Genomic DNA, 26,998 nt, shown 5'->3' with positions numbered 1-26,998 from the left:
GAAAAAAGGACGCCAATTTTGTTTGAGAGCCACATCGCACGACCGCGCAATTGTCAGTTATAGCAGGACTCTGTCACAAGCATGACACCCAGAGGCAAAAGCATGATGGGACTTGTAGTTTTGCAACAGCTGGAGGTCCGCTAATTGCATATCCCTGCTTTTAAAAGTATCTTATCAAACTGTTATAAGCTTGTTTACTACAAATTGAAACTGGAAGTGACAAAATCCTTATCGCGTCTGGATTCATAGAAATGATCGGGGAGCTTCCATTCCTTCCTCATCTCTATGGTCAGTCGGTGGAACCTACGGCTTCAGTCCCAGGCTCTCGAGTTCTACTAAAATGGAAAGCGGCAGGTGTGAGGGGCCACATGTAAAAGCGATCCAGTAGCTCAATAGTCTCTTGGATCTCTTATCTTTTTTTTTTTTTTCAGCACTACTGGAAATAAAAGATACTGGGGTCATGACTGCAGCCATGAGCCCAGTATAAATACTGAAACCCAACGGTGTACTTCCGAATGACGGGAAGTGGTTAAAATGACATGAATAAATGAGTACATAAAAATATATATAGTATTGAAACATTGTGGTCAAACCAGGTCTTAATATATCAATATATGATCTCAGTACGGAAGTTCTATTTTGACCACAATGTTTCAATATTGTTCTAAGGGGGAAATGTTCATTTCCACAAAAGTTGAACCCCAAGTAGAAACAAATGTGGGATTTTTCTTTTGTGTCTTTTGAAGGGGCTGTGAGGTGAAAGGTTGTCAAAGGGGGGGAGTTTAGACAGGAATAAAAACCTGTGTAGGATAATGTGAAAAGTGTGCCACGCTGTGGATTATCAGTCCAGATATTACTTTTTGTTTGTCATAAGTGTTTTGAGGCTCTCTCACTCCACTAGCAGAAATTCACTGCTATAAGCAAACGTAGTATGTGGGTAGAGCTGCACGATTCTGCCTAAAATGAGAATCATGATTTTTTTTTGCTTAGAATAAAGATCACGATTCCTTCTGCGTAACATCATCTTTCACATTCTTCCAAAAAATGTGGCTAACTTCACTGTTTCACTTCATTGAAGTGTATTTTTTTCCCCCCCAAAAAATTGCGTTTGAAAGACCCTTGCGCAAATGCAATGTGACACACTAGTGGACACTGGTAGGTGGCACTGATGGGCACTGCTTAGCAGCAGTGGGTCTGGATTGTGCTGGACCGATGTCCTGTTTCCTCCAGACGTCAATCTGCTTTTTTTTCCCTCCTCACGCTGTTAGGAAAAAAAAGCCGCTTACCGGCTCTGTTTACATCACATGATCAGCTTTCATTGGCTTACAGCTGATCACGAGGTAAGGGGCCGATTTGTGATCAGCGGAGTCTCGTTGACTCGATCAGAGTGGGTCATGCGCCCACCCCGCAGGCAGCTCATACACTGGAAGACGCACATAAACGCCTTCCCAGCAATTGAGGACCATGCTGTAGCCGTCCTTAACCTTTTTTTTTCTCTTCTTTTTTTTAAATGTCCATGGTCACCGCCACACCAGTTATGACACTGTACTGGCATTTTTATGCCTCAAGAAATGAGATCGGTCATCAGTACGTCACGAGTGATACCGTAGTTTGTGGTCTCAATTCATGAAGAAAGACTTATTTGCAAAATATAACCAAAAAAAAAAAAACATGCTTTTTGGTTTAGCAAAACATAAAAAACCCAGTGGCGATTACCGCTAAATACCACCTAAAGAAAGCTCTAGCTGTGTGAAAAAATTATATGGGTACAGCATTGCATGACCGTGTGATTGTCATCCAAAGTGTGACAGAAACCTGAAAATTAGCCTGGGCAGGAAGGGGGTAAAAGTGCCCGGTATTGAAGTATTTAAAGAAAGCTTTAGAGTCACTTTAAAGGTAGACTTATTTTAAAGCTAACCTTTTTTTTATTTTTTCCATCAGTGACAAACTAAGTTATTTGTTATAGTGTTTATCCCATTACTTGCAGGGGGCTGCTTCTGGTACAAATCCTTCCTGCAGTGACTGCCTCATACCTGTTTAATACTGCCATAAGCAGCCGTCTTTTGGCATTTTGAGGTAACCGTTGTCGTTATTCAGAAAAGTTGCGTCACTTGCCTGCCCTCTCAGCAATTCAATTGCTCATATTTATGCATCACATTGTGTGCATGAGCAGGGGAGATCCTGTCATTCATCTGCTCCTCCTCCATTCACAGAATGCTATGCATTGCATGAGAGTGGTAATATGAATGGTTGAGTGGGGGAAAAATAGGTTGGGCAAGCGTCGCAACATTTCTCATTAGCAGTGGCTGCTCAGGGCAGTATCTGGCAGCCCCCTACATTAGATGGCTTACATACCATTACACATAACTAATGAGTTTGGGTCTGTATCCCCCCTACAAAAAAAAGTGTTAAATAAAATGTCATACATGCATTCACCCTTATGTATTGGGACAACAGACACAAAATAGGACTACGAACCTCTTCGTTTATTGTCTTTAAGACTTAAGGCATCCATACATGGATCGAAATTCAGCCAGTACTGCAGGGACTGGCCGAGATTCAAATCATGTATGGGCAGGCTAGAAAAGGTATATCTCAATCAGCGCAGCCTAATTATATACAAATGCAAAATTGACTGTTGCTGCTATAACACTTTAAAGCAGAGCTCCACCCAAAAGCTGCCACATTTGCCACCTTTCAGGGGGGTGGTAGCGGATCCCTTCCAAAACCAGGTACCCACTCTCACTTCCGGATAAGATTGCCACAATCGTCGTGCAGTGATATATGAAATTTCCAGCGCAGGTCCCAGAAGACAGCGGGACCATTCAGAAAGCGCAGCGCAACTCGCGCATTAGCAGCAGGAAACGTGCTGTATCCCTTAGTAGGGGTGCAACGGATCATCATTGATCCGTGATCCGAATGGGGTCGCCGCGTTCGGATCAGCACACCGCGGATTGTGGGCATAGGAAAGGTGGCGGCTTCTGCCTAGCTCCGGAGCGGTGGACTTCTTGGTACACCCGGCGGTGGTGGCCTAGGTGAGCTCCCCAGAGCGGCGCACTGACGGGAGATGTGGATATTACAGTGGGGGGAGAGATGATGTGGATATTACAGTGGGGGGGTTATGACGTGGATATTGCAGTGGGGGTTATGACGTGGATATTACAGTGGGGGTTATGACGTGGATATTACAGTGGGGGTTATGACGTGGATTTTACAGTGGGGGTTATGACGTGGATATTGCATTCGGGGAGATGACGTGGATATTGCAGTGGGGGAGATGACGTGGATATTGCAGTGGGGGAGATGACGTGGACATTACAGTGGGGACTATATATGGTGGTGGTCCGAAAAATGATCCGATCTGTGACTCTGATCCAAGGAACTATACGAACCGTGAGTTTTTTTAAACCGTTGCACCCCTATCCCTAAGTGAAGGTGAAGGACGGATAGGCTTGGGGTGCCAACATTGTGGGATCCCTGGACAGGCAAGTGTCCTTTATATTAAAAGTCAGCATTTACAGTATTTGTAGCTGCTGACCTTTATTTTATTTGTATTTTTTAATTCCAGGCTGGAACTCCTCTTAAGGCCTGATTCACACCTATGCATTTTTAGTGCTTTTTGCATTTTGCAGATTTGCACTACAGTCCATTTAACATGGTTTCCTATGGAACATGTTCTGTAGTACAAATCTGCAAAAAGCATTAAAAATGCATAGTTGTGAATCAGGCCTTAAAGCGGGAGTTCACCCAATAAGTTTTTTTTTTTTCTCTTTTCCCCTTAGCTTCATGCTCGTTTTGTCTAGGGGAATCGGCTATTTGTTTTAAAATATGAGCCGTACTTACCTGTTTTCGAGATGCATCTTCTCCGTCGCTTCCGGGTATGGGTCTTCGGGAGCGGGCATTCCTTCTTGATTGACAGTCTTCCGAGAGGCTTCCGACGGTCGCATCCATCGCGTCACTCGTAGCCGAAAGAAGCCGAACGTCGGTGCGGCTCTATACTGCGCCTGCGCACCGACGTTCGGCTTCTTTCGGAAAATCGTGACGCGATGGATGCGACCGTCGGGAGCCTCTTGGAAGACTGTCAATCAAGAAGGAACGCCCAGTCCCGCAGCCCATACCCGGAAGCGACGGAGAAGATGCATCTCGTAAACGGTAAGTACAGGTCATATTTTAAAACAACTAGCCGATTCCCCTAGACAAAACGAGCATGAAGGGGAAAATGTGTTCTCTATGGGTGAACCTCCGCTTTAAGGTGATTCCACCCCATCTTCTACCACAGAATAAATAATCAAGAAAAAGTGAAGCGAACACTCCTTTGTGGTAAATTAACAAAGTGCATCAAATTCAATATACATACATAAAATAGTAATAACCTATATTAAGTTCGTACAGACTAAACACCAAATATATATATATATTTTTAAATGTTTGTATATTGAATTTGATGCACTTTTTGTTAATTTATCACAAAGGAGTGTTGTGTTTCACTTATTCTTGATTGTTGTATATGGGCAGGCTTGACTGTACTGAAGTCGATCGATCCATCAATTAACTTGGGTACAACCAGACTGTCTGAGTTTTCATGAGGTTATTTTCAACAGCTATAGCCGCAAGCAATAATCATTGTGTTCTCCAACTGGCCGCAACTCTTATATCTCCACCCCACTGTGTATCCTAAGGTGAAACAACTCCTCACTGTCGTCTTGTACAACAAATAGAAACAGTGAATCTGAATCAGCACACACTCAGTAAGTTTGGGAGTCATACCCAGGTCCTATGCTGTAGGGGTGACCTATAATGTTTCTCTGGGCACTGTATCCTGCATGGTTGCTTGCTTTGGCAATAAGTGCAACAACACATGTATTCAGCCACAGGTTGCTATTCAAGTCCAGGGCCATGGTTCATACTTGGGGGTATACACACCAAGGTGGGCAAAGCCTGGACTTTACATACAGCCCAGCATCATGAAAAGGAAAGACATGGTTGCCCTGTATGCGTCTGACTGTTCCTGTAAAAGATGGGGGCTTTGTTTTAATTTAATTCACTATTGTGTAAACATTTAAAATGTGGTGCTAAGACTCAACCACTCAGACCTTAGTCTTGGGTAGATGACCAGGTGTTACATCACACCACAGGCTGCAGACATTACTGCCACTTCTGCCTAGAGCCCTTAGTTACTCAGGCACTTCCTCCTGCCCTTTTGTCGCAAGGTTTTGTTACATGGTGGGCTACTCGGCTTGCTACATTATTATATTTTGCACCCTACTCTGGGTACCCCACAGGGGAATTCTCTCACTTGTAGCTATGGCCGAGACTAGGTGAAAGGGAGCCATTGCAAAACTGCAGGCCAGCATTCGCTCTGCTGAAGGCCTGCACATGACTCATTCTCAGAGTGAGGATATGCCTCTCGCAACAGGATCCAGCTCTAACACAGACCTCTGAATCCAATTCTTGCTCTATTTTAAGCACACAACATGTGGCCAACCTGACCAAAAGCAAAATTTTCTGCATCCATGTCACAATTCCTCGCAATATAACGGCTATAAACCGTATTTCACCAGGGCTTGAAAACCTCACAACGCTTCTCCAACTCCCATTTCTCTACCGGAGTGGGATCCCAATACGCCTGCCGTAAAGCATGCAAACACAGAAGGAAAATAAAGAAAACATTGAGGCAGTATTGACGGAAGCTCCCCAGATTGCTGCTGTTATGAAGTGGGAGCTTCACACACCGTGCTTGCTTATGTGCATAAGCTCACTGTTGCCATCCACAAAAGCCTTGGCATTGTGCAGCTTGCTTCTCCTCCTCTATTTCGCAAACTCATTAAGACAATCCATGTCTTTCCATGTTCATGATCTAATATGCAATCTGATGATTGGAGCATTCCAGAAAGGATTTTCACTCCCCCTTAAACTCTACTGAACCCTGTACATTGGAAAAAAAATTACAAAAAGACCATAGTTGAGACCTGTTTTTACCACACCCCTCCAACCACTAGTGTGGCATCAGGGGTTGCAATGGTGACCCCACCCAATGCTCCAGGCAGCCCATGCGGCCTCCCTGTCACATTCTGTTTTACACTTGGGGGGTGGCATATACAGGAACAGATCCTTTCCATTTTTCATCCTGCACTTTTAAAAAAAATGGGGGGGGGGGGGTACTTATGTTTATTTTATATGTTAACACAAATGTTTTTGCCTTTTCTGGTTTCAAATATTTTATTGAATTTCTTATAATTGTCAACAAAATTCCATTAACAGAGCATGTACAATAATGTAATAGAAATTGATATTCCATTAACAGAACATGTACAATGGTATAGTAGAAAAGGGTGTAGTCATTCAAGAAAGTAACTTCTAAATGTAAATGAAAATAGATAACCTAGCGGATTGTAGTATAAGATTATGTAACATGAAGTGTCATCGTCCATAGCTTTATGGCAGCTTCATTTGACGACAACTAATTGAGAAATTAAGTTGATTGAAATAATATAATTATGTCATCTATGAAGAGAATAGAATTGAATGAACATATAAAGTTAATGTGTTTATAGAATAGCTTGGGGGAAACAATTGGCCAAACCAGGGCCAAGTTCCTTCTCTTGGCTTGACTTTATCTGGTGTGAAGGTCAAAAGTCCCAACCATTCAAAGCATCTTCTATTACAGTTGGTATATCAGATAATTAACAAGAATACACCTAGTAGAGGGGTTAGGGCAGAGAGGGGAGAGTCAAGGAAATGTCCGTGGGGACCAATGGTTAGAGAATCAGGTAAAGGTAATCACAGTAGTGGGGTGGATGTTATAATCTCTCAGGGAGAAACTAGTGAACAGTTCAAACCAGGGAGTAAAGAGTGTTTGATCCAAGGTCTTCATAAGGATTCAAATTTAGAAATGTTATCTAGTAGTATAGCTTCAGTTTTAGCATGTATCATAGATTAAGTGACTCTTTGTTTGACTCTATACAGAGAGAGTTTGATTTCCATGCTTTTGCTACAGTTTGTTTAGCTGCCGTGGTTATAAAAATAAGTAATTTGAATTGGCAGTGTGTTAGGATTTGTGGGTTTCTGTTCAGAAGTGCTACTGAGGGATCGGGTTTAAGTGTTGTATTATACATAATAGAAAGAATTTTGAAGATTTCTGACCAAAAGGAGCTTACTATGGGACATTCCCACCATATATGTACATGTGAACCCAGAGTAGTACAGCCTTGAAAACAGTGAGAGGGATATTGGGGGGAAAATTTGGATTTTCTGGATGGGACCAGATACCATCTAGTTAGCACCTTATTTGTTTCGAGAGCCTATATTTGGTATGACTGATTTAGTTGTTTGCCAAATTTGAGACCAGTCTAGTTCATTTGGTTAAAGATGATCAGTTTCCCATTTGGTTGTGTATGTTGGAGGAGAAGCGGTTACATGAGAGAGTAATTGTTCATATATGGCAGAAAAAAGTCCACGTCTATGGGGGTCAGATTTACAAGCATTTTCAAAGACAGTGAAGCCAGGAGTTTGTGTGTCAGTGGGTTTTTTGTGTTCCAAAAAAATATTAATTTGGAGATATCAAAAGGTTTCTGTGGATGGGAGGAAATAGGTTTTACATAAGTCTGGAAATGGTATGATATTTTGAGAATTAAAGAAATTATGAACTCTAATCAAAACTACATTTGACCATGCTGAAAATGCTTTGGGGAAGGACCAAGCTGGATAGAAGGAAGGGTTGCGCAAGAATGAGAAGATGGGATTATGTTTGGATACAAGTCCAAATCTGGTTTTCAATCTGTCCCAAATGCAAAGACTGTGTTTGGTAATAGGATTTGTGATTTTCTTCCGCTGTGTAGGAGTTAAATTTGCAACAGAACGAGGGTCACAGTCGATTGACTCCAATGATACTCATAATGGAATTGCCTTTGTAGCGCGTTATTTGGGTAATTGTTCTAGTTGTGCTGCGTAATAATATTTGGTGAAATCTGGCACACTAAAACCGCCTCTAATATGGGAGAAATATAAGGTTAATTTGGGTAAACAAGGTTTGAGTGAGCCCCAATTGAATTGGTTGGTTTCTCGTTGTAAAATACATAGAAAATGTGAAGGGATTGTTATGGGTAGTACTCTAAAAAGGTCTAAAAGTTTAGGGAGGATAGACATTTTGATCACTGTTGTTCTACCCATCTATGCCAATGGTAGAGAAGACCAATTAGCTAGTTTAGTAAGTTGTATAAGCATAGGTGGGTAGTTGACTGTGTAGAGGTCAGATGGGTTTACTGTAAAATGTATGCCTAGATAAGAAATATGTGAGGTCGACCAGACAAACAGGAGAGAATCATAAAGTTGAGTTTGGAGAATAGGTGATAAAGAAATGTTTAGGGCTGTGGATTTGTGGAAGTTTATTGTTATTCCTGATAATTGTCTGAATTTGGAAAGAATGTCCATGAGAGGCGGTGCTGATAACAGGGGTGAAGTAAGGAAATATCAGGACATCATCTGCAAACAGGCATAATTTGTGGCAATGACCCCCAAGTTCTAATCCTTTGATGTTTGGGTTAGATCAAATGAGTTTTGCTAGAGGCAGTAGTGTATTTAGGTTTTGTGCTACCCTAGGCCTGATTAAACTTCTGCACCTCCTAATTTAAATATGACCCACCCCTTCCTGTCAAGGCCACACCCTGTTTTTTTAATACCCGCCCTGAAAAAATAAACTGACGGGCTATAACCCTCCCTTACTCTATCCAAAAGAAAAAAAAGATTTCTGATAATTTTATTGAGGACTAAGAAAATATATCCATGCCAATGGTGCAACAGAAACATATCACAGTGAGGAAGGTTTGTGGTCCAGGATGATAGGACAGTCAAAATTTGAAGCGCCCCCCCCCCCCCCCCCGCCCCACACACAGTTGCGGAATGCCGGGCAGAAGCAGAGCGGCTGCTATATGGGGGCACTAGACGAATTTGCCTAACGATGTAGTGCAAGCCGACAGGGAATCTTTTTGTGCTGCTGCCCTAGGCTTGGGCGTTGTTGGCCTAGGCAAGGATACAGCATTGGCTAGAGGTTCAATGGCTAGGGCAGAGAGGAGATAATGGGCATCCCTGCCTGGTACCTCTCTCGATATTAACCGATTGCTGACTGCCTCACGCACGCATACGTCGGCAGAATGGCACGGGCAGGCAAAACAACGTGTGTGTGTGTGTGTGTGTGTGTGTGTGTGTGTGTGTGTGTGTATATATATATATATATATATATATATATATATATATATATATATATATATATATATATATATATATATATATATATATATATATATATATATATATATATATATATATATATATACATTGCTTTGAATCTGCCGCCTAACAGGCACATCAGTCTCCGTGACCGCGCCCGCGGACTCTGCCCGCCGGTGTCCCGCGATCGGGTCACGGAACGGCAAAACAGGGGATGCCTTTGTAAACAAAGCATTTCCCTGTTCTGTCTAGTGACACAACATTGATCGTCTGCTCCCTCTCATCGGGAGCAGCGATCAGTGACGTGTCACAGAATCACTCCCTAGGGCACGCCTCCCTGCCAGTCACATTTTATACAGTAATCGGTGCATTTTTATAGCACTGATAACTGTATAAATGTGAATGGTCCCAAAATATGTCAAAAGTGTCGCTTATTGAGATATTTTTGGTAAAAAATAAAAAAATGTAGAATACGCATCGGCCTAAACTGAGAACATTTTTATATTTATTTATATATATATATTTATTTTTATATATATATTTATTTTTATATATATATATATATATATATATATATATATATATATATATATATATATATATATATATATATATATATATATATATATATATATATATATATATATATATATATATAGCGATATAAATTTATTATATAAATATTATAATATTTTTCTTTATGATCCGATTTCTGTTAATTTACGGATTTCCTGTTAGGCACTCCCTATTCTTCTTCCTTTGTTTTATATTTTTGTATATACATTTTATTTTCTTATTTTCATTATTATCGTTACTATTTATCATTTTCAAATTTTTTTTATATTGGTTTAGTTGTACCAATTATTGTTTATAATAATTATGTATAATTTTCTCTAATGTGGAGTCTGTGTTACATTTCTGGTATTATTAAAAACAAGGGTTCGCTGCACTTGATAAAACCTGATCGGGTTCTCCTAAGAAAATTTTCACCCCCATGAAGTGCTCCCTATATAAATCTTGTTGGCTCACACAGTCACATGACCTGATGAAGGGCCACGCCCGATACGTGTTGTCATGACTACAGCCTAAAACATCTTTAACATCTCATCGTCCTGCCACCCTCCGCTTGTCTTGCATCTTTGAGCTGCCAGCCCAGCCTCCAGCCTAGCCTCGATTCCGGTTTGATTGAGCCTATTGTCATCCTTGGCTCCAAGCCTCGTTTTGGACTACACTTCCTGGTGTCGTCTGACGTCACGCCCGGGAAGCCCTGGTTCACATCGGAGTACGCTCTTATTGCCGGTCGGGTGATTCACCGGCTGATTTACCAGGCATCCATCAGTTCCATTTGGTTTCCTCCCCATCATCCATCTGGAAGAGTTTCCTCCTCGCTTCCACCGTGGGCATAGTACAGAGGATCCATGAGGTTTTCATCTACTGCAGCATACCCTCTTGTCACTTGGCGTGCTGCACGCCGGTAAAGGTACCATCATATTGCAAAGCAAGCTGAGTGTCATTGTACCATCTTTTTGTAGCGCTATCCCCACAGAAGCCGCTGGTTATAGATTGGGATGGCGTGTTACCTCTATGGCTCTGACGTCTAGGGTAGTTGATGAGAGTAGCAATGACGGAATGTCCAAACAGCAGGGTGTCTTTCTTGTGCTTTTATTACTGCCCAACACGGCAAACCGTAAACTGGAGGTAGATAGATCAAAGATGGGTGAGGAGGAGGAACAGCAGATTCGGGCCTATCAGAACAGAAGCAGTCCTGCTTCAAAATGACACTTTACTTTCATCGCCCCTCCAGCCGGAGGGGGTATAGTGTACCTGGACAGGCCTCTCACACCGACCTGGCAGCCAGGGTATCACTCTGAGCACTGGGAAGAAAGAAACAAGTCTCTGCCACAGACCTGGTGCAAATGAATATCAGGGAAGAACCTCTGCCACAGGCCCTTCCCACGAACGTAGAATTATGTAGTGAATCTTCCCAGTGAATTTAGTGCCTGAATCTCCCTCAGGTAGCTCTCACTTGGTCACCGACTGACAGGTTGCTGACATCAGACCTCTGTGTCCGGTCACCTCGATCCCCGATGGATTGTCTAGGCCCTGTTGGATTGCCTGCCTCTCCGGCTCTCCTCAGACTGACTCCCCACTGAACAGCACAACTCGCTTGGGATTTCTTCTCAGAATTTGGGGACCCAGCCGATTGCTGAGGCCCCACCATAGCTTCAGTTTCTCTGGGCCATCAGGGTCCCAGAACTAAGAACACCGCGTAGCACGTGCGCCCCGGCCTGGTAGGCTATATGGCCGGGGCCCGTGATGTGTGGTCACCCTGAAGGTGGGTGCCACACCCGGAACCCGAAGAAACGAACGAACCCTGCCACAATGGCGTACGCCCCTAAAGTATCCTCCCCCAGCATGCTCCGCAAGGAAAAACCCCTCCTCATTGGCTGCTGGCAAGAGGCACTCCCACTTTGACTCCACCGGCGCCACCTGTCGCCCCGGGGTGGAAAAGCACCTCAGGAACACAGAATGAACACACAATAGAGCCCAGCTGGAACAGAGGCCCAATTTGTACGAATCACCTGGATTAGAGTTAACTAACTCTCTCATCCCCCTCTAAATTTAGGATAGCACTTGTACTGAAAGTACACAGTTGCTACATGTACAACGGAGGATTGTTTTGTTTTAAAAAAATGATTTTATGGCAATAATTGACTTTTTAATTATTTGATTGCCTTGTAATCCTTGTCCACATTAGACTTGACCCCTTTACAGCGCTTTCCATATGGTTGTTTTGTTTGCAAAAGAATATTTTCTGCTGATTCTGTCAATAAAAGATCTAGTGCGTTGTCATAGTTTAATTTGTTTGATGGAGAGGGTGTTTGTAAATTTTCTTTTCACAAAGGTTTATTCAGAGAAAAGTAAATACATCAAATACGTGCAACAATATGATGGTTACATCAGTCATAAAATAGAAAAAAAAAGGATCCCAACAAAGGGATGCTGTATCCACAGTGTAAAATTCGTTAGAATAATAAGAAAATAAGAAGGGGAAAGAACAGTAGTGGTGTGTCGCAATAAAAAGCAATCGATGTTCCAAAATTATGTTGATTGATAGGCACAATTGTAAAAAAAAATAATAAAAATAAAAAAGCAACATAAAGGGGTGCATACATTCTAGCATCAACCGTATATGGAATGTGGAACAAAGAATAAAATCAAAAGGCAAACAAAATAATGTAAAGTTCTTTGTTGCGATTTTCCCCACAATGTACAGACTTTTATTTGGTTTATTCCATATCACTGCAACCATCATTAATTCGTTATTAGGCCGACTCCTTGATATCCGGAGTCGCCGAGAAGAATACTCAAGAAAAGATAACAAGTAATCTGCAGAGGAAAGAGGGGAGTGTTGTTTGGAAGATCTCAGAAGCTTTATAGAAAGCCTCTTCTAATTGTTTATGGCGTTGACATTTTATTTTACGGTGGTGAGAGGCTTGGCCAATGCAGACCCCTCTAATATATGGTTTGATGGCTTCCCAGCGGGTTAGAGGGTCTGTATCAGTAGTTCTGTTGTTCATAAGATCTTGTATGGCTGTTTCTATTTGTAATCAATATATGGGTTTTGTCAATAAACTATTTATGTACCAAGTGTGGAGGTTGGATAATTGAGTTAAAGCGGCGTTCCACCCTAAAGTGGAGCTTCCGCTCATCCGATTCCCCCCCCCCTCCGGTGCCACGATTGGCACCTTTCCGGGGGGGGCAGGTATCCTTTCCCATTTCTGGGGGGTGGGGTTACGGCCTCATCCTCCCCAGCCACTGGGCCAATAGGAGAGAGGACCCGGGCCTCGCGCATGCGCAGTAGGGTTCCCGGCGTGAAGCCAAATAGCTACACTGCCGGGTACCCTTAAATTCTAGTCGGATTCATCAGTTTATCAGTATTTTAGTCCATTAGATCTTCTTCTGCAATGGGTAGTGAAGCAATGCGACTTCTCTTGAAGGAGGTTTGATGATCAGGGGAGTCTTGTAAGTTCTGAGGAAGACCATAGGGTTCTCGGTGTCTGTGGTCTACTATTGTTGCTCCAGGTATTGACAGGCGAAGATTTTGTATGATGTTTATTAGGTCATTGGTTGTTTTTCAGGCAAATAAAGTTCCTTTTATAAGAAAAGTGGACAACAAAGGGAAACCCCATCTATAAGATATGCAATGATGCTGAAGCACTTGTAGATGTGTTTTCATTGCTTTACATTTAATTTGTGCTTGTTGAAACTTTGATTATGTCTCTGGGTGGTCCAGAATCCTTGAGAGGGACCAGGGATCTATGTATTTTATGCATTTCTAAGCGTTCTATAGAAATAAATGGGGCAAGTTCTTGAAAAAGTGCTGTAACTGTCGATTGAAGATTCTCATTTACCTCAGGGATACCGCGTATCTGTAGGTTGGACCTCTTGGCCCTGTTCTCAAAATCTTCAATGCGGTTTTGAAGAGGATAATATTCATCTTTGAGGGAGTCTAGTTCTTCCGGCTGGTTAGAGGTAATGACATCCACTTCATCCATCCTTTGTTCAGGCATAGTGGTTCGGCGGTCCACCTCACAAATCTTCCTTGTCAGTTTGTCTGTGATATTATCTGAGGTATTCTGTAAGGCTCTGTGGAGAATTATTTTATCTTGATTTAATAAGTCAGAGCTTTTTATAGCATTCTATATATCTGTGTGGGTCATCCCAAGGTCAGAGAGGTTCACCTTTTGACAGGGAAGGAGGAGATCGGAGCTGCAGCTGTGAATGTGAGCATGCTGTATGAGGGGATGCTGATGCTGCCATTTTAGTCCACGCTTCCTGAGCCTTCTGTGGTTTCAGCTTTGTTTTCCTCACACTGTGCATCCTGTCAGAATGTGCCCGAGAGTCACAGGTATGTGACAGGCGCTGTAGGGGGGGGGGAGGGGCTTGAGGACTGATAAAATGTGTTAATATCTGGCCGTCGGGTCCCGGTCTGTGCGGAGCGCTAAGCGGACATGTTCTGCTTAGTCAGCTTTGCACATGTGCATCTTCATGTTTTTGTCTTTCATTTCTATTTTAAAATGAGTAGTTTTACAAGGTGAGGGTTTAGCCCAGCGCAAATTGCCATGGCAGGAATCTTCTAGGTTCACAAAGTCCCTCCAGCAGCGACCACTGCAGGTGATCAGTGGCTGTGTGTACAGACAGGAATAGCAGCAGCTACCGTGACCTATCACTATAGGGAACAGGGCTGGCGGCCTTGCTCACAGTAGCAGCTCGTTTATCCTACTCTTCCTCTTCCCATTCGCTGTTGTAATTGAATTTTCTTTGGTGTGGGTACCAATTTCTGAGAGGTACCTGCTTCCATTTCTGCTCTTTTCACCCAGGTCTGCCCCATGTGCGGGGGGGAAGTTGGCTGTGAACCAGCCGGAAGTCAAACTTGGCTTCCCATAAGTAACATGGTGGTGCCGGGGACCAGAAGTCTGATGAGTCGGACTGGGTGATAACAGCGCTGGACCCCTGGGCTGGTTAAGTGTCTGTTTATTAAAAGTCAACAGCTACAGTATTCACACCTATGCGATGCGATTCTGGCAATCGTGTTTTTTGCAATCTGTTTCGGGGTGGTGTTAAGATAAAATTGACCCCCGCAGCAGATCGTATGGACCTATAAGTGTGAACCAGGGCTAATGGGTATCAGTATCGCCCCCTCATCCTCACATGATCCAGCGCTGTGTAACAGTCTGCAGTGGCTCTGTCCTCTTTTCCCGCTGTCGGGCTTTGGTGAGGCAGCCATTGGCAGTCAAGTCCTGTAATGAATGGGCGGGGCTGAGCCGTGCTGTCTGTTTTTGAATGCAGGTGGCTCAGTATCAAGCCCACAGGTGTGCCATGATGGGAAGTGGTGGCATACCGAGAAGGGCAGGAGCATCGGTGGGGGACCCGAGAAGAAGAGGTTCAGGGCCGCTCTGTGCAGTTCCATTGCTTAGAGCAAAGAAGTAGAACATGTCTGTTTTTTTTTTTGTATTTATACTGTTTTTTTACATTTCCTTTACAATCCCTTTAAGCAATGGTATGCACATTACTAGAAGATATTAATTATAATGGCTGTCTTGTATTATCTGAAATGGCCATTTCTGAGCAGGAGGAGGAGGAACAATGCATATGGAATGCGTTGAAGTGAGTTTTGTTCAGTAAAATAGGAAGCTTGTGTAGAAGAGCAGAAAATACAAAGAGGAAGTGAATGTAACCACAGTCAGAAGCCGTCTGTTACAAGAACATTTTGAAACCGGTTAGAAATAGTTTGGTTATATGCAGAGTCATACAGCTTTGCCCTACAAAAGGCACCTGAAGTTCTTGAAACAAATAATTGTTATATTTTACTGTTGGTCTAAGCTTTATTTTTATGTCCTAAAATGTAATTCTGTAGTTCACAATCTCCCGATATCCAACACCCAGTACTGTCTGGGTTATGTGTGCTGTTCTCTAGTGTTTGTGTCCTTCCCCTGGTTTATACACCCACTCATAAATGTCATATTACTCTTCTGTTGGCTGCTAATTATGAAACTTGAAAACTGAGGAAGTTATTATATTCTTGGAGGAACTGGTTTGTTAATAGAAACAGGAATCTGCACGGTCACATGATGTTGTTTTATGGTGCCAACCTATATGTGCAATTGCTTGCTGGAAGCTATATTTTTCTAATTTTGTATTTGCTCTTTGAACTTCTGCTTTCCCTAGAACAGCCCTGCTCAACCCTTTTAAATTGGGGAACCTTTTTAAAAACAATTAGATCTCGGGAGAACCCCAGCATAATATTAATTATGATAAAATATAAAACAAAATTGTGTACCTCTGCAAATATCTGATAGAATGGCAAAAAATGTTTCTTTGCATCAGTGCACATCTCTCGCATTACTCGCCGTTCACACAAAAAGCAGTTTTTTTTTTTAACGTTGACTGTAAACCCTTACATTTACCCAGTAAAGTGACTAGTCTTGGGTGACGCAGAGAGATTAAACAAATCCTACGTTGTACCCATTTATCTGCCACTAGCTCTTCTTTTCATCAGTTTTAAAGACCATAGTTTGCATAATGTTTTTAAGCTTCCAGAGGCAAGAGACCGGAATCTGAGTGAGATGAGAGACGCCCCCATCTACACAATCTCATAGAGAAACATGCCCAGCTGAGGCTGTCAGTCACAGGTTTTGAATATCTCCTCCCCTGTTTACCTCTATCCCCTGGAGTCTGATAACAGAGAGGAACCAGACTACAGACAGAAATCATGCTCAGTGCTTTGGTTTGAGGAAAATGCTAACTAATGAAGGGTATGCTTTGTTTATTTATCAGAGGCTTACAACCACTTTAACCACTTCCCGCCCAAGGACATCAAATGGCGTTGTGGACTTTGGGGGGGATAGCTGAATGATGCGGGCATCATTCAGATATCACCTTTTTCTGCCGGCGATTCCCCGCACCCTAAAAACAAACGTCGCCCTCCAGTGCTTCTACCGGCTTGCCCGTGCAATCGGCAAGCCGGAGAATGAATTGGCTGTTTACCAAAGAGCTGACCGAGGACCAGTTGGTCCCTGGTCATCTCTTTGACCGTCGGAGGCCGGGCACAACGTTATGAGGTCACATCCGGCCTCGGCAGATTTATCTTTGGCTGAGCGTGTTTTTTTCTTTTTTGATCTCAGGCTTTTCAGCCTAGAGGCGAGATCTGGGGACTTGTAGCCCCCAGATCTCACTGTAAAGAGGACCTGTCATGCCCTATTCCAAGGCATGTTTACATGCCTTGTAACAGGAATACGAGTGATAAAAAAAAATTGTAAAGGGAAAGTGTCAAAATATTAAAATAAATGTAAAATAAACAATAAAATTATATATATATATATATATATATATATATATATATATATATATATATATATATTATTATTATTATTATTATTATTATTATTATTATACAGGATTTATATAGCGCCAACAGTTTGCGCAGCGCTTTACATCAGGGAAGACAGTACAGTCACAATACAATCAATACAGGAGGGGTCAGAGGGCCCTGCTCGTTAGAGCTTACAATCTAGAAGGGAATATATATATATATATATATATTTTTTTTTTAAGGTGCCCCCATTCCCGCGTGCTCGCACGCAGAACCTAGCGCATATGTATGTCACATCCGCATATGTACGCCATGTCCGCATATGTAAACGCCATTCATACCACACGTGCAGTATTAGAGCGAGAGTAATAATTCTAGCCAAGACCTCCTAACTCTAAACATGTAACCTGTAAACATTTTTAAAGCGTCGCCTATGGTGATTTTTAAGTACTGCCGTTTGGCGCCATTGTGCTAAATTTTAAAGCCTGACATGTTGGGTATCTATTTACTTGGCGTAACATCATCTTTGACATTATACACAAAAATCGGGCTAACTTTAGTGTTTGTTTAATTCATGAAACAGTTTTTTTGTTTTAAAAACCTGTTTGAAAAATTGCTACGCAATTATCGTGTGACAAAAATGTTGCAACGACCACCATTTTATTCCCTAGGGTCTCTTCAAAAACACATGCACAGTAGGAAACGGGCTGTGAAGCCATAAGGCTTCACTTCCTGTTCCCCTTAGTAAGGATGCTGGCGCCTGCACCCGGAGCTGAGGGACAGAAAAAGCCGGGAGCCGGGAAACCGTGAAGCCACCATTGGGCAGATATATAAATCTGCAACAATGGTGGCCAGCAACAGAACTATTGGACTTCTTGCGCAACCCTGAGGTTCCATGTTGAGAAACTGAGATGCTGCTTGTGAGATGGTGTGGGTGTATGAGCTAATTTTGATATTACTTGTGCATATCTACCAACTTTTTAAATGGGAAAGAGGGGCACCGTTTAGTGTTAAAGGACCTTATGAAATCTTGGCCGAAATCTCATAAATCTTGGCTGAACTGGCTGAGATTCGCACCATGTATGGGCAGGTTTATTGTACCCAAGTTGATTGAGACATTAATCTTGCATGCAATTATTGCTAGCGTCTGTTGTAGCTGCTAGCAGTAATCGATGTGTTCTCCCTGCTCCCCCAGCCAGGAGAACACAAATTGTTTCTTGGGAGATATTCCCCCATCAACTTTGACTGTTTATACACCCTCTAGGAGTGGGTTCTCACACTAGCCTGGGCATACAGTACTACTTGAAAGAATATGAACGTCCTGATGGCTGCAGGATTTTAGCTATGTTATAATTCTTTAAAAAGCAGATGCTGGAGAAAGGATAAAAGGGTTTCAGGGGAACACAAAAAGCTTTAGTTAGCCTTTAAAGTTCACCTTTAACAAGATTGTCCAGAAATTCCCCTCTGCAGTTCCATGGCTTCTGAGTACATAGCAGTGCTGCTCCTGTCAATGGTGTATGTCCTCTCAATACAGATGCAGCTGTTTAAAGGGGGGCCTTTCCACAAAAAAAAACACAGGCTCCTATTCCCCTGAACATTACAAGAATGCCCCATAGTGGGCGTTCAAAATGCGCACCTGCACAATGCGAATACAATTTTTTTTTTTTTTACAAATACACTAATTACACGGAAATAGTTTGTTCCGGTATTGTACGAGAAAAAATTTCATGCTTGTGACTTTGGATATTTTTGCATGAACTGTTGTGATTGGCTCTACAAAAGCTGTGTACTAAGGGTTGACAGATATCGTTTTTTCGGGGCCGATATCGATACCGATTTTTTTCCGCCTTACAGGCTAATAGCTGATATCGGTGCCAATATTCTGTACATCTACTACTCAGATGCAGAATGTCACTTGCTGCTGTCACCTGCCACTCAGATGCAGCGTGTCACTTGCCACTCAGATGCAGCGTGTCACCTGCCGCCCAGATGGAGTGTTTCACTTGCCACTGTCACCTGCCCCCCAGATGCAGCGTGTCACTTGCCGCTGTCTCTTGTCGCCCAGATGCAGCGTGTCACTTGCCGCTGTCTCTTGTCGCCCAGATGCAGCGTGTCACTTGCCGCTGTCTCTTGTCGCCCAGATGCAGCGTGTCACTTGCCGCTGTCTCCTGTCGCCCAGATGCAGCGTGTCACTACTTTTTGTCAGCCTCTCCCCAGCGGCGTCCGAGTGGGTAAACTTCCACGTGTGGGCGGTGGGAAGAGATGTAACTATCTGCTCGCCCATGGCTGCAGCTCTTTCAAGAGCAGCCTTCATGGCCCTGCTGTAGGAGTGGAACAGCGGTAATGCGAGGTGGGCAGTGAGAGGCGATTTAATCTCTCTGCTGACAGATTTCCAGACACTGAAGCGAGCGCCGCACAGGAACGCGGAGGAGGAGGTCTGACCAATATCGGTAAGTCTCTGACCGATACCGATTTTATTTAAAAATGTTTATCGGCCCCCAATAATTTGCTGCTCTGATAATCGGTCTACCCTTTTTCTCATCATGTGTACTAGGCATTAGGGGGATTTTTATAAAATCTTGTCAAAGGCAAACTTGGATTTAAGGTATTTTAATGAACACAAACTGGATTATTTACTAAAGCCTTTGGGAGTTGCTTTACATAATTAGCATTGCTCCCCCACCTACTTATTTCAGTGTTGTCCATAAGCTGAAAATGCTTCATGTCTTTTGGCCTACGCATCGTTCTGTGCCTAAGGGCTTTTGTTTTGTACATTTTGTAGATTCTAGTCTTAATTAACTAAGCTGTAATGCCTTTATTTACTGTTCATCTTAATTTTCAGCCATGTTTTAGTTTTTACTGCTGATAAAAACTATAAGGCAAATACAGATGAGTAAATTAGGCCCTTTATATTTCAGGTTACCACGTCAGCTGTATATTTATAGTTGCATTATGTGTGAATATGTGCTTACTAATATTTTGATAGATCTATTTGTCTACGTGTTTTTAGAAATGTCAGACAGATCATGTTGGTGTGCCTTATTTATTCATTTTAATTCTTAATTTTACATGTTCACACAATAGAGTTGTATAGTAACACTTGTGAGAAGGAAGTACTCAGAGGGACTTCACACCTCCCAACTCACATAAACCACTAGTAGAAAAACTTCCTGATGAAACATTGTTTAACTCTTCGCTGTCTAAATAGGAGGATGTATTGCAGTGCTTTACGTGCACAGTAAAGCTGATTTGTCTCCCAATACAAGTTGGGTATAGACATTCATTTCCAGATTCCATTCCACCTTTTGGAGTAACAAGTGGTTCTAAAGAGCCTGGTGATTCTGGAGACTCAGGAGTCACTTGTACTCCTAGCAATAGCTTGGCAAAAGCAGGTTTAGAGCAGGGCTCAACAAATCCCGGTCGCCATGGCGACTAGAAATAGTGTCCTGGCGACTTGGCTTGGAAGGTGGGCAAAAAAAAATAAAACATTTTATTTTGTGAGCTGGCGCCATCTGGTGGTGAGCCGTTGGTATTACAAGTTATTACCACCAGATGTGAGCTGGCGCCATCTGGTGGTGGCCGTTGGTATTACAAGTTAAGCATTACAGTACAAGTTAAACAGCAATTCTAATGTAATTTTTCACTATTTTTCACTGCCATCTTCTTCCCTCTAATTATAACCCCCAAACATTATATATATTTTTTTATCCTAACACCCTAGAGAATAAAATGGCGATCGTTGCAATACTTTCTGTCACGCCGTATTTGCGCAGCGGTCTTACAAGCGCACTTTTTTGTGAAAAAAATTACTTTTTTTAATTAAAAAATAAGACAACAGTAAAGTTATCCCCATTTTTTTTAATATTATGAAAGATAATGTTACGCCGAGTAAATTCATACCCAACATGTCACGCTTCAAAATTGCGTCCACTCGTGGAATGCCAACAAACTTTTACCCTTTAAAATCTCCATAGGCGACGTTTAAAGAAATCTACAGGTTGCATGTTTTGAGTTACAGAGAAGGTCTAGGGCTAGAATTATTGCTCTCGCTCTACCAATCGCGGCGATACCTCACATGTGTGGTTTGAACACCGTTTACATATGCGGTCGCTGCTCACCTATGTGTTCGCTTCTGCATGTCAGCTCGTCGGGACGGGGTTGGGTTTTCTGGCTCCTAACTTTTTTAGCTGGCTCCTAGATTCCAAGCAAATTTGTCAAACCCTGGTTTAGAGCATATGTAACTATGCAGGATGCTGACTATGCAGCATATGTGACTATGCAGGAAGCTTAGTGTGGTGTTTAGGGGTTAAAGCGGGGGTTCACCCAAAAATAAATTTTTAACATTACATTCAGCCGAGTTGTCCTAATGACAATCGGCTGGTATTTTTTTTTTTTCGTACATACCTTATTTCACCGCCGTTTCCGGGTATGTCTTCTCCGGGACTGGGCGTTCCTATCTGATTGACAGGCTTCCGACCGTCGCATACTACGCGTCACGAGTTGCCAAAAGAAGCCGAGCGTCGGTGCGGCTCTATACGGCGCCTGCGCACCGACGTTCGGCTTCTTTTGGCAACTCGTGACGCGTAGTATGCGACAGTCGGAAGCCTGTCAATCAGATAGGAACGCCCAGTCCCGCAGAAGACATACCCGGAAGTGGCAGTGAAAATAAGGTTTGTACAAAAGAAAAAAAAGAAACGGCTGATTGTCATTAGGACAACTCGGCTGAATGTAATGTTAAAAATGTATTTTTTGGGTGAACCGCCACTTTAAGTTGACTTGGTGTTGGTGTCAAGGATTAGGCAATTCAGTCTAAAGGAAGCATTTAGTGGGAAAAATATGGAGATTGCCAAAGCTCACCTTCTTATGAAAATGCTAGCTGTCTGGTGGATGCTGGTAGATAAAGGCATGCTGCGTTCTATTGACTTCAATGCAAAAATGCCCCCTATTGACTTTAGTACACAATTGCTTCCCTTTGACTTTAGTGCAAAAACATGTCCCATTGACTTCAATGCAAAAACACCAGCCACAATAATTACATTTAATTTTTTTTATTTTAAACTGTCCATTTGGGTTTTCGGCCAAGTACATCCTGAATTTTCGGTCCAGAATTTTCATTTCAGTGCACCACTAGAGAACACATAACAGCCCTCCTTCCTTTCTTATGTCACCCTTCAAAATATCCCAAATTTCTACCCTGTCTAGACATGTATGCTGTGAGTGTTTACCTCTCAGCTTTTGCCTCTTTGGGTATCCTCTTTGTGCTCTCCGAAGGTTCCTGTATGGGTCGCCCTGCCATTGCTAGTGGATCAGACAAATTATTAGAGCCCAAAGTCTGAAGGATAGCGTTTCTGTCTTCCCTGTGAAAGTATCATTTTTATTTTATTTTTTTGATAGTGGGGAGGGATTAGAATTTGTCAGATTCAACCTGTCAGGGTTTTTTATTGCAGTCTGTGTCCCCATTTACACACTTTGTCTTGTTTACTCTTCTCACTGAAAGTGAGACAATCACAAATTCTGAGTTGTCCCCAGAGCAGAAATATTGGAAATATCTTCCAATAGGGACATTAGTTCTGGTCACTTGGTGACCTAGGATTTCCTCACTTAAGAGCCCATTCACACCTCCGCGACAAAACGCCGGACGCTCGTGCCGCTGGAGGGGAGAATTCCCATTGCTGTCTATGGAGATGGTTCACATCTCATAGACGCCGTACGCCTGTCGCCTGAAAAAAAAAGTCCCGGACCCTTTTTTTCAGGCAGCATTGGCATTCGGCCATACAAAGCAATGGGAAGGCTTTGTTAAAAAAAAAAAAAAAATTACACACTCGCGGCAAAATACGCCGCGTACGCGGCGTATCTTGTCGCGAAGGTGTGAATGCAGCCTAAGAGTGATTTTTTTCCTCATTTCCTATTCTAGCTATGGGACAGGAAGTGAAAGGGAAGGGACACACATGACCGAAATAAACCTTATATTGGTTATACCCTCCCTTACTTTATCCAAAATGCACACTCTGCCAGATACGTTGGTGTTTAATGAGCTTTTCCATATCAGTCATCTGTTTTTTTAACTTTCAAGGCTGTCACTTGGGCTTCTGTTCACATGTTCAAGTTCTGAAAGGTGAATGTTCAGACTTCTCCCAATGCCATAGGGTGCTACAAGCTGCTCTCAGTCTTTCAATCTCTTCTTGGCCTACTTTGCTCAACCCTCAGTTCTGCTGCTATAGGACATCCCAGTCATAATGATAAAAGCCTGTGTCCTGTAATGTATGAATACGGCACAGATCCCTCCACTTTGTTCTTATGATCTCCCTATTGCTTGCTACAAAACTAAGGCTATCTGGGATTTGAGGGGGGTTTCTTATGGGTAGGAGCTGAAGCCATTTTCTATTAAGAGAAGTTTACTAGTAATACATTTTCTGTCTGTGCGACTATATTCACTTCTCCACTGTATCTATCACTAGAGTCTCTGTGTTTAAATATGCCTATGCCCTAAAGTTTTTTTTAAACCTGAATGCATTCTGTGCATTAGGATAAAGAAAAAACCTTTTGTTTTCAGTCCCCCTAAATACTTTCCTGAGTCCGTTCTCGATCTTGCGCTGTGCCCTGAGAGCACGGGGCTTTGCCAAGCCACGCTCCTGGCTTGGAATCAAGCCTGCACAAGTCTCCCCATAGCAAGCTTATTGCTATGGGGGCACTCGGAAGGTGGGAGGAGCCAGGAGCACCGGCAGGGGGATTCCAGAAGAGGAGGATCGGGGCTGCTTTGTACAAAACCATTGCACAGAGCTGGTAAGTAGAACATGTTTATTTGTCCTTGTAAGGACCGTGTTGGTTTTTAGTACAGATGTACTGACACAAGTGGTGGGTACCTTCTTTCGTTTTGCGATAATGCATATTTAATCACATGTTTGAGGAAAACAAGTTTTTTGGTAATTTTTTTAAATACATTTGTTTATTAAATGGTAAATAATCACACTGAAAACGTTTTTTTTTTTTGTTTTAGGCGCAACCTTACCAAATTATCCCTAATCTTCAGTCACATGCTAGCGGAGCTGAAGGGAATTTTTCCGAACGGTTTGTTCCAGGGGGATACTTTCAGGATTACAAAGGCTGATGCTGCTGAATTCTGGAGAAAAGCTTTTGGAGAGAAGTATGGAGTTTTACACTACAGAATTTGTAAAATGTTAAAATATGTATGAAGTGTCAGAAGTGTATGTCTTATTGATGACAGTAGAAGCATCCATTATTAAAATGGGTCAAGCGTTTTACAGATTTAAATTCTAGTGCCATAGCACAGTAATTCTGTTACGTTGATGGGAGAATTGAAGGATTTATTCAGTAAGGCAAACTGCTATGCCATACCAGCCAATCGGAATCTTTTTTATTCATCCTGAAATTAAAATCTGGTTGCTCTATAGAATCCAACAAATATTTTCTTCCCTCTGCCGTACAGGCTGGAGCAGGGTCTAAAACTCTGTTCAGGTCCCCAAATGAGTTGAGGTCCACCATCAGCACTCTGGAACTGAGAGCCTTAAAGGGGTTGTAAAGGTAAAAGTTTTTTTACCTTGATGCATCCTATGCATTAAGGTAAAAAAACATCTGACAGCACCCCCCCCCCCCCCCCCCCGAGCCCCCGTTTTACTTACCTCACCGCTCGAAAGTCCAGGGCGCCTGCTTGTCATCTTGCTCGGTTCCCAGCCTGGCTGTTGATTGGCTAGGCTGTGCGGATTGATAGCAGCGCAGCCATTGGCGCTGCTGTCAATCACAGCGGATGACGCGGCACGCCGGGGGAGGGGCCGAGTGATGCAGTCGGCGGCTATGGCCGCTGCTGTATCACGTGAGCACGCTCGCAAAAGCTTTCCACCATGCGAGGGAGCTCGCATGAACGTGGAAAGCTTTTGCGAGGAGGAGCCGAGACAGCCGCCGAGGGACCCCAGAAGACACGGATCCGGGTCACTCTGTGCAAAACGATCTGCACAGTGGAGGTAAGTATAACATTTATGTTATTTAAAAATATATATATTTGTACCTTTTAGTGTTCCTTTAAAGTGTTACTAAACCCACAATAGTAGATTCGGTGTGTATATGCAGTAAAGCATGCTTGTTATACCCACTGTGGAACCCAATGGGTTAATCCTCTGCTTTGTGTATAAAGACTGTGTGATCCTGTCTTTTCATATCCTCCTCTTTCTGGAGATCTTCTTAAACCTCTGTTTGAAATGGGTAGCACCAAATGTGGACACCATCACCTCCACATTAAACGAAACAACTTGATAGGTTTGTGGCCGGGTCCAGGTTCCCCTTGTTCTTGCAATGGATGCCCCTGCTATTCCTTGGTCCACATTCAGACTGCTGTATGCATTCTCCCAGTGTGGATTCTTCCTTGGCTACTTCACAAGACAGATTATGGTAATCCTTGTCGCTCCACATTAGCCCAAGAGAACTTGGTACAATGACATCCACAGATTTTGGCGGATGAGCCTTGGCCACTTTCAAAACAGGTCCTCCATCCGGTTTCTTAGTCACTGCTTTCAACAGCATAGCCATTGAAACCCTGATCCCAAAAGATGGTTTTTTTTTGGACTCTGTCACTCCCACCTTACTAGGGCTTCATGTACATATAGCCTACTTTGACCGCCGGCTGCGGGAAAACGCGCCAATATTGTTACACAATGTTGCTGCGTTTTGAAAACTGGCGGTCAAATCGGCCCTATCATGAACGCTTTTCTTCAGGGGGGGCGCGCGAAACTTTAGGTACTTCTGAAAGCATGTGATATAAATGGCTTTACATAATCTGTAACGCAATAAAGCATTTCTTGGTGGTAATAGCTACAATACAGGAGAAGGCAAGGGAATAATAATGATGATAATTTCTGTTTGTTTTTAACATTTTAGTTTGTATGAAGAATATGTTGAGATATTGAAACTCGTTGGACAGTGATATTTACAGACTATTTGCTTTGGCTTTTGGTTGTATTTGCATTAGTAAGGAAAACATTTTTATTTTTTTTCCCCAAGAACTATTGTCCCTTGGAAGATTTTCCGACATGCCCTTCATGAAGTTCACGCAATCTCCTCTGGCCTGGAAGCCATGGCCCTGAAATCCACCATTGATCTCACCTGCAATGATTACATCTCTGTTTTTGAGTTTGATATCTTTACGCGGCTTTTTCAGGTAAACTGGTATAACCTTATTTCTACATTTTTCTTTGCTTTCCGAAAACAAAAAGCTAGTATATTGCAGCTTACCAGTCCATAAAATCTGGTGGCTGTGTACGTTTTTTTTTCACTAGAAATATAACTTGATCTTGCCAGAAATCTAGTATCCGTTATTGTGAACTGAATTCAAGGCCTAAATGCAGCCAAAATAAAAACCCAAAACTCAGCACAAGGCACATAAGTCCGTAGGATGTGTCCCTTGTGCTAAATCCTTTTGACGTAGTAATCCTCCATCTTGCCCCCAGAATTCCAGTGTGGTGAAGGTTAAATTGGAGGTCCACCCTAAAAAAAGTAGCTAAAAAGGCAAAATATATATATTTTTTTATACCTACCAGAAATTGCTGTTACTAGGCAGATCGTCCTAATCTGCCTCTTCCGCGGTGAGGTTCTGTGTGCTCCTCTTCGTTGTTGCCTCCTAGGAAATGGAGGTGCGCTGCCTTCTGGGACACACAGGACGGTGTTCCCTTTCACAAATAGCCACGCGACTCGCGCAGTAGGAAACGAGCAGTGAAGCCGTAATGCCGCGTACACACAATCCCCTTTTGTGATGAAAAATTTTTTTTATCATGAAAAAAAATGAAATTTTTCCAACTTCATCATTAAAAATGATGTTGCCCACACGCCACCGTTTTTGAAAAATTATGAACAAAGTGACGGCACTCTAAAGGGGAAGTTCTATTCGCC

General features: G+C 42.6%; 1 protein-coding gene across 2 annotated transcripts in view; it reads left to right on the top strand.

The window, feature by feature from the left end:
• Positions 1 to 26,998, top strand: part of CBL (Cbl proto-oncogene) — a 114,194-nt gene that overhangs the window by 44,364 nt on the left and 42,832 nt on the right. For both annotated transcript variants that reach the window (XM_040325521.1, XM_040325520.1), the window contains exons 3-4: positions 24,099 to 24,245; positions 26,114 to 26,270. In XM_040325521.1, the coding sequence (XP_040181455.1) occupies positions 24,099 to 24,245; positions 26,114 to 26,270 (304 nt within the window). The remainder of the gene's footprint in view (positions 1 to 24,098; positions 24,246 to 26,113; positions 26,271 to 26,998) is intronic.

The sequence above is a fragment of the Rana temporaria genome, chromosome 10, assembly GCF_905171775.1.
Source record: "Rana temporaria chromosome 10, aRanTem1.1, whole genome shotgun sequence".
In the NCBI taxonomy this organism is placed as follows: Eukaryota; Metazoa; Chordata; class Amphibia; order Anura; family Ranidae; genus Rana; species Rana temporaria.
The sequence above is the reverse complement of the archived record's forward strand: the minus strand, read 5'-3'. Positions and strand labels throughout refer to the sequence as shown.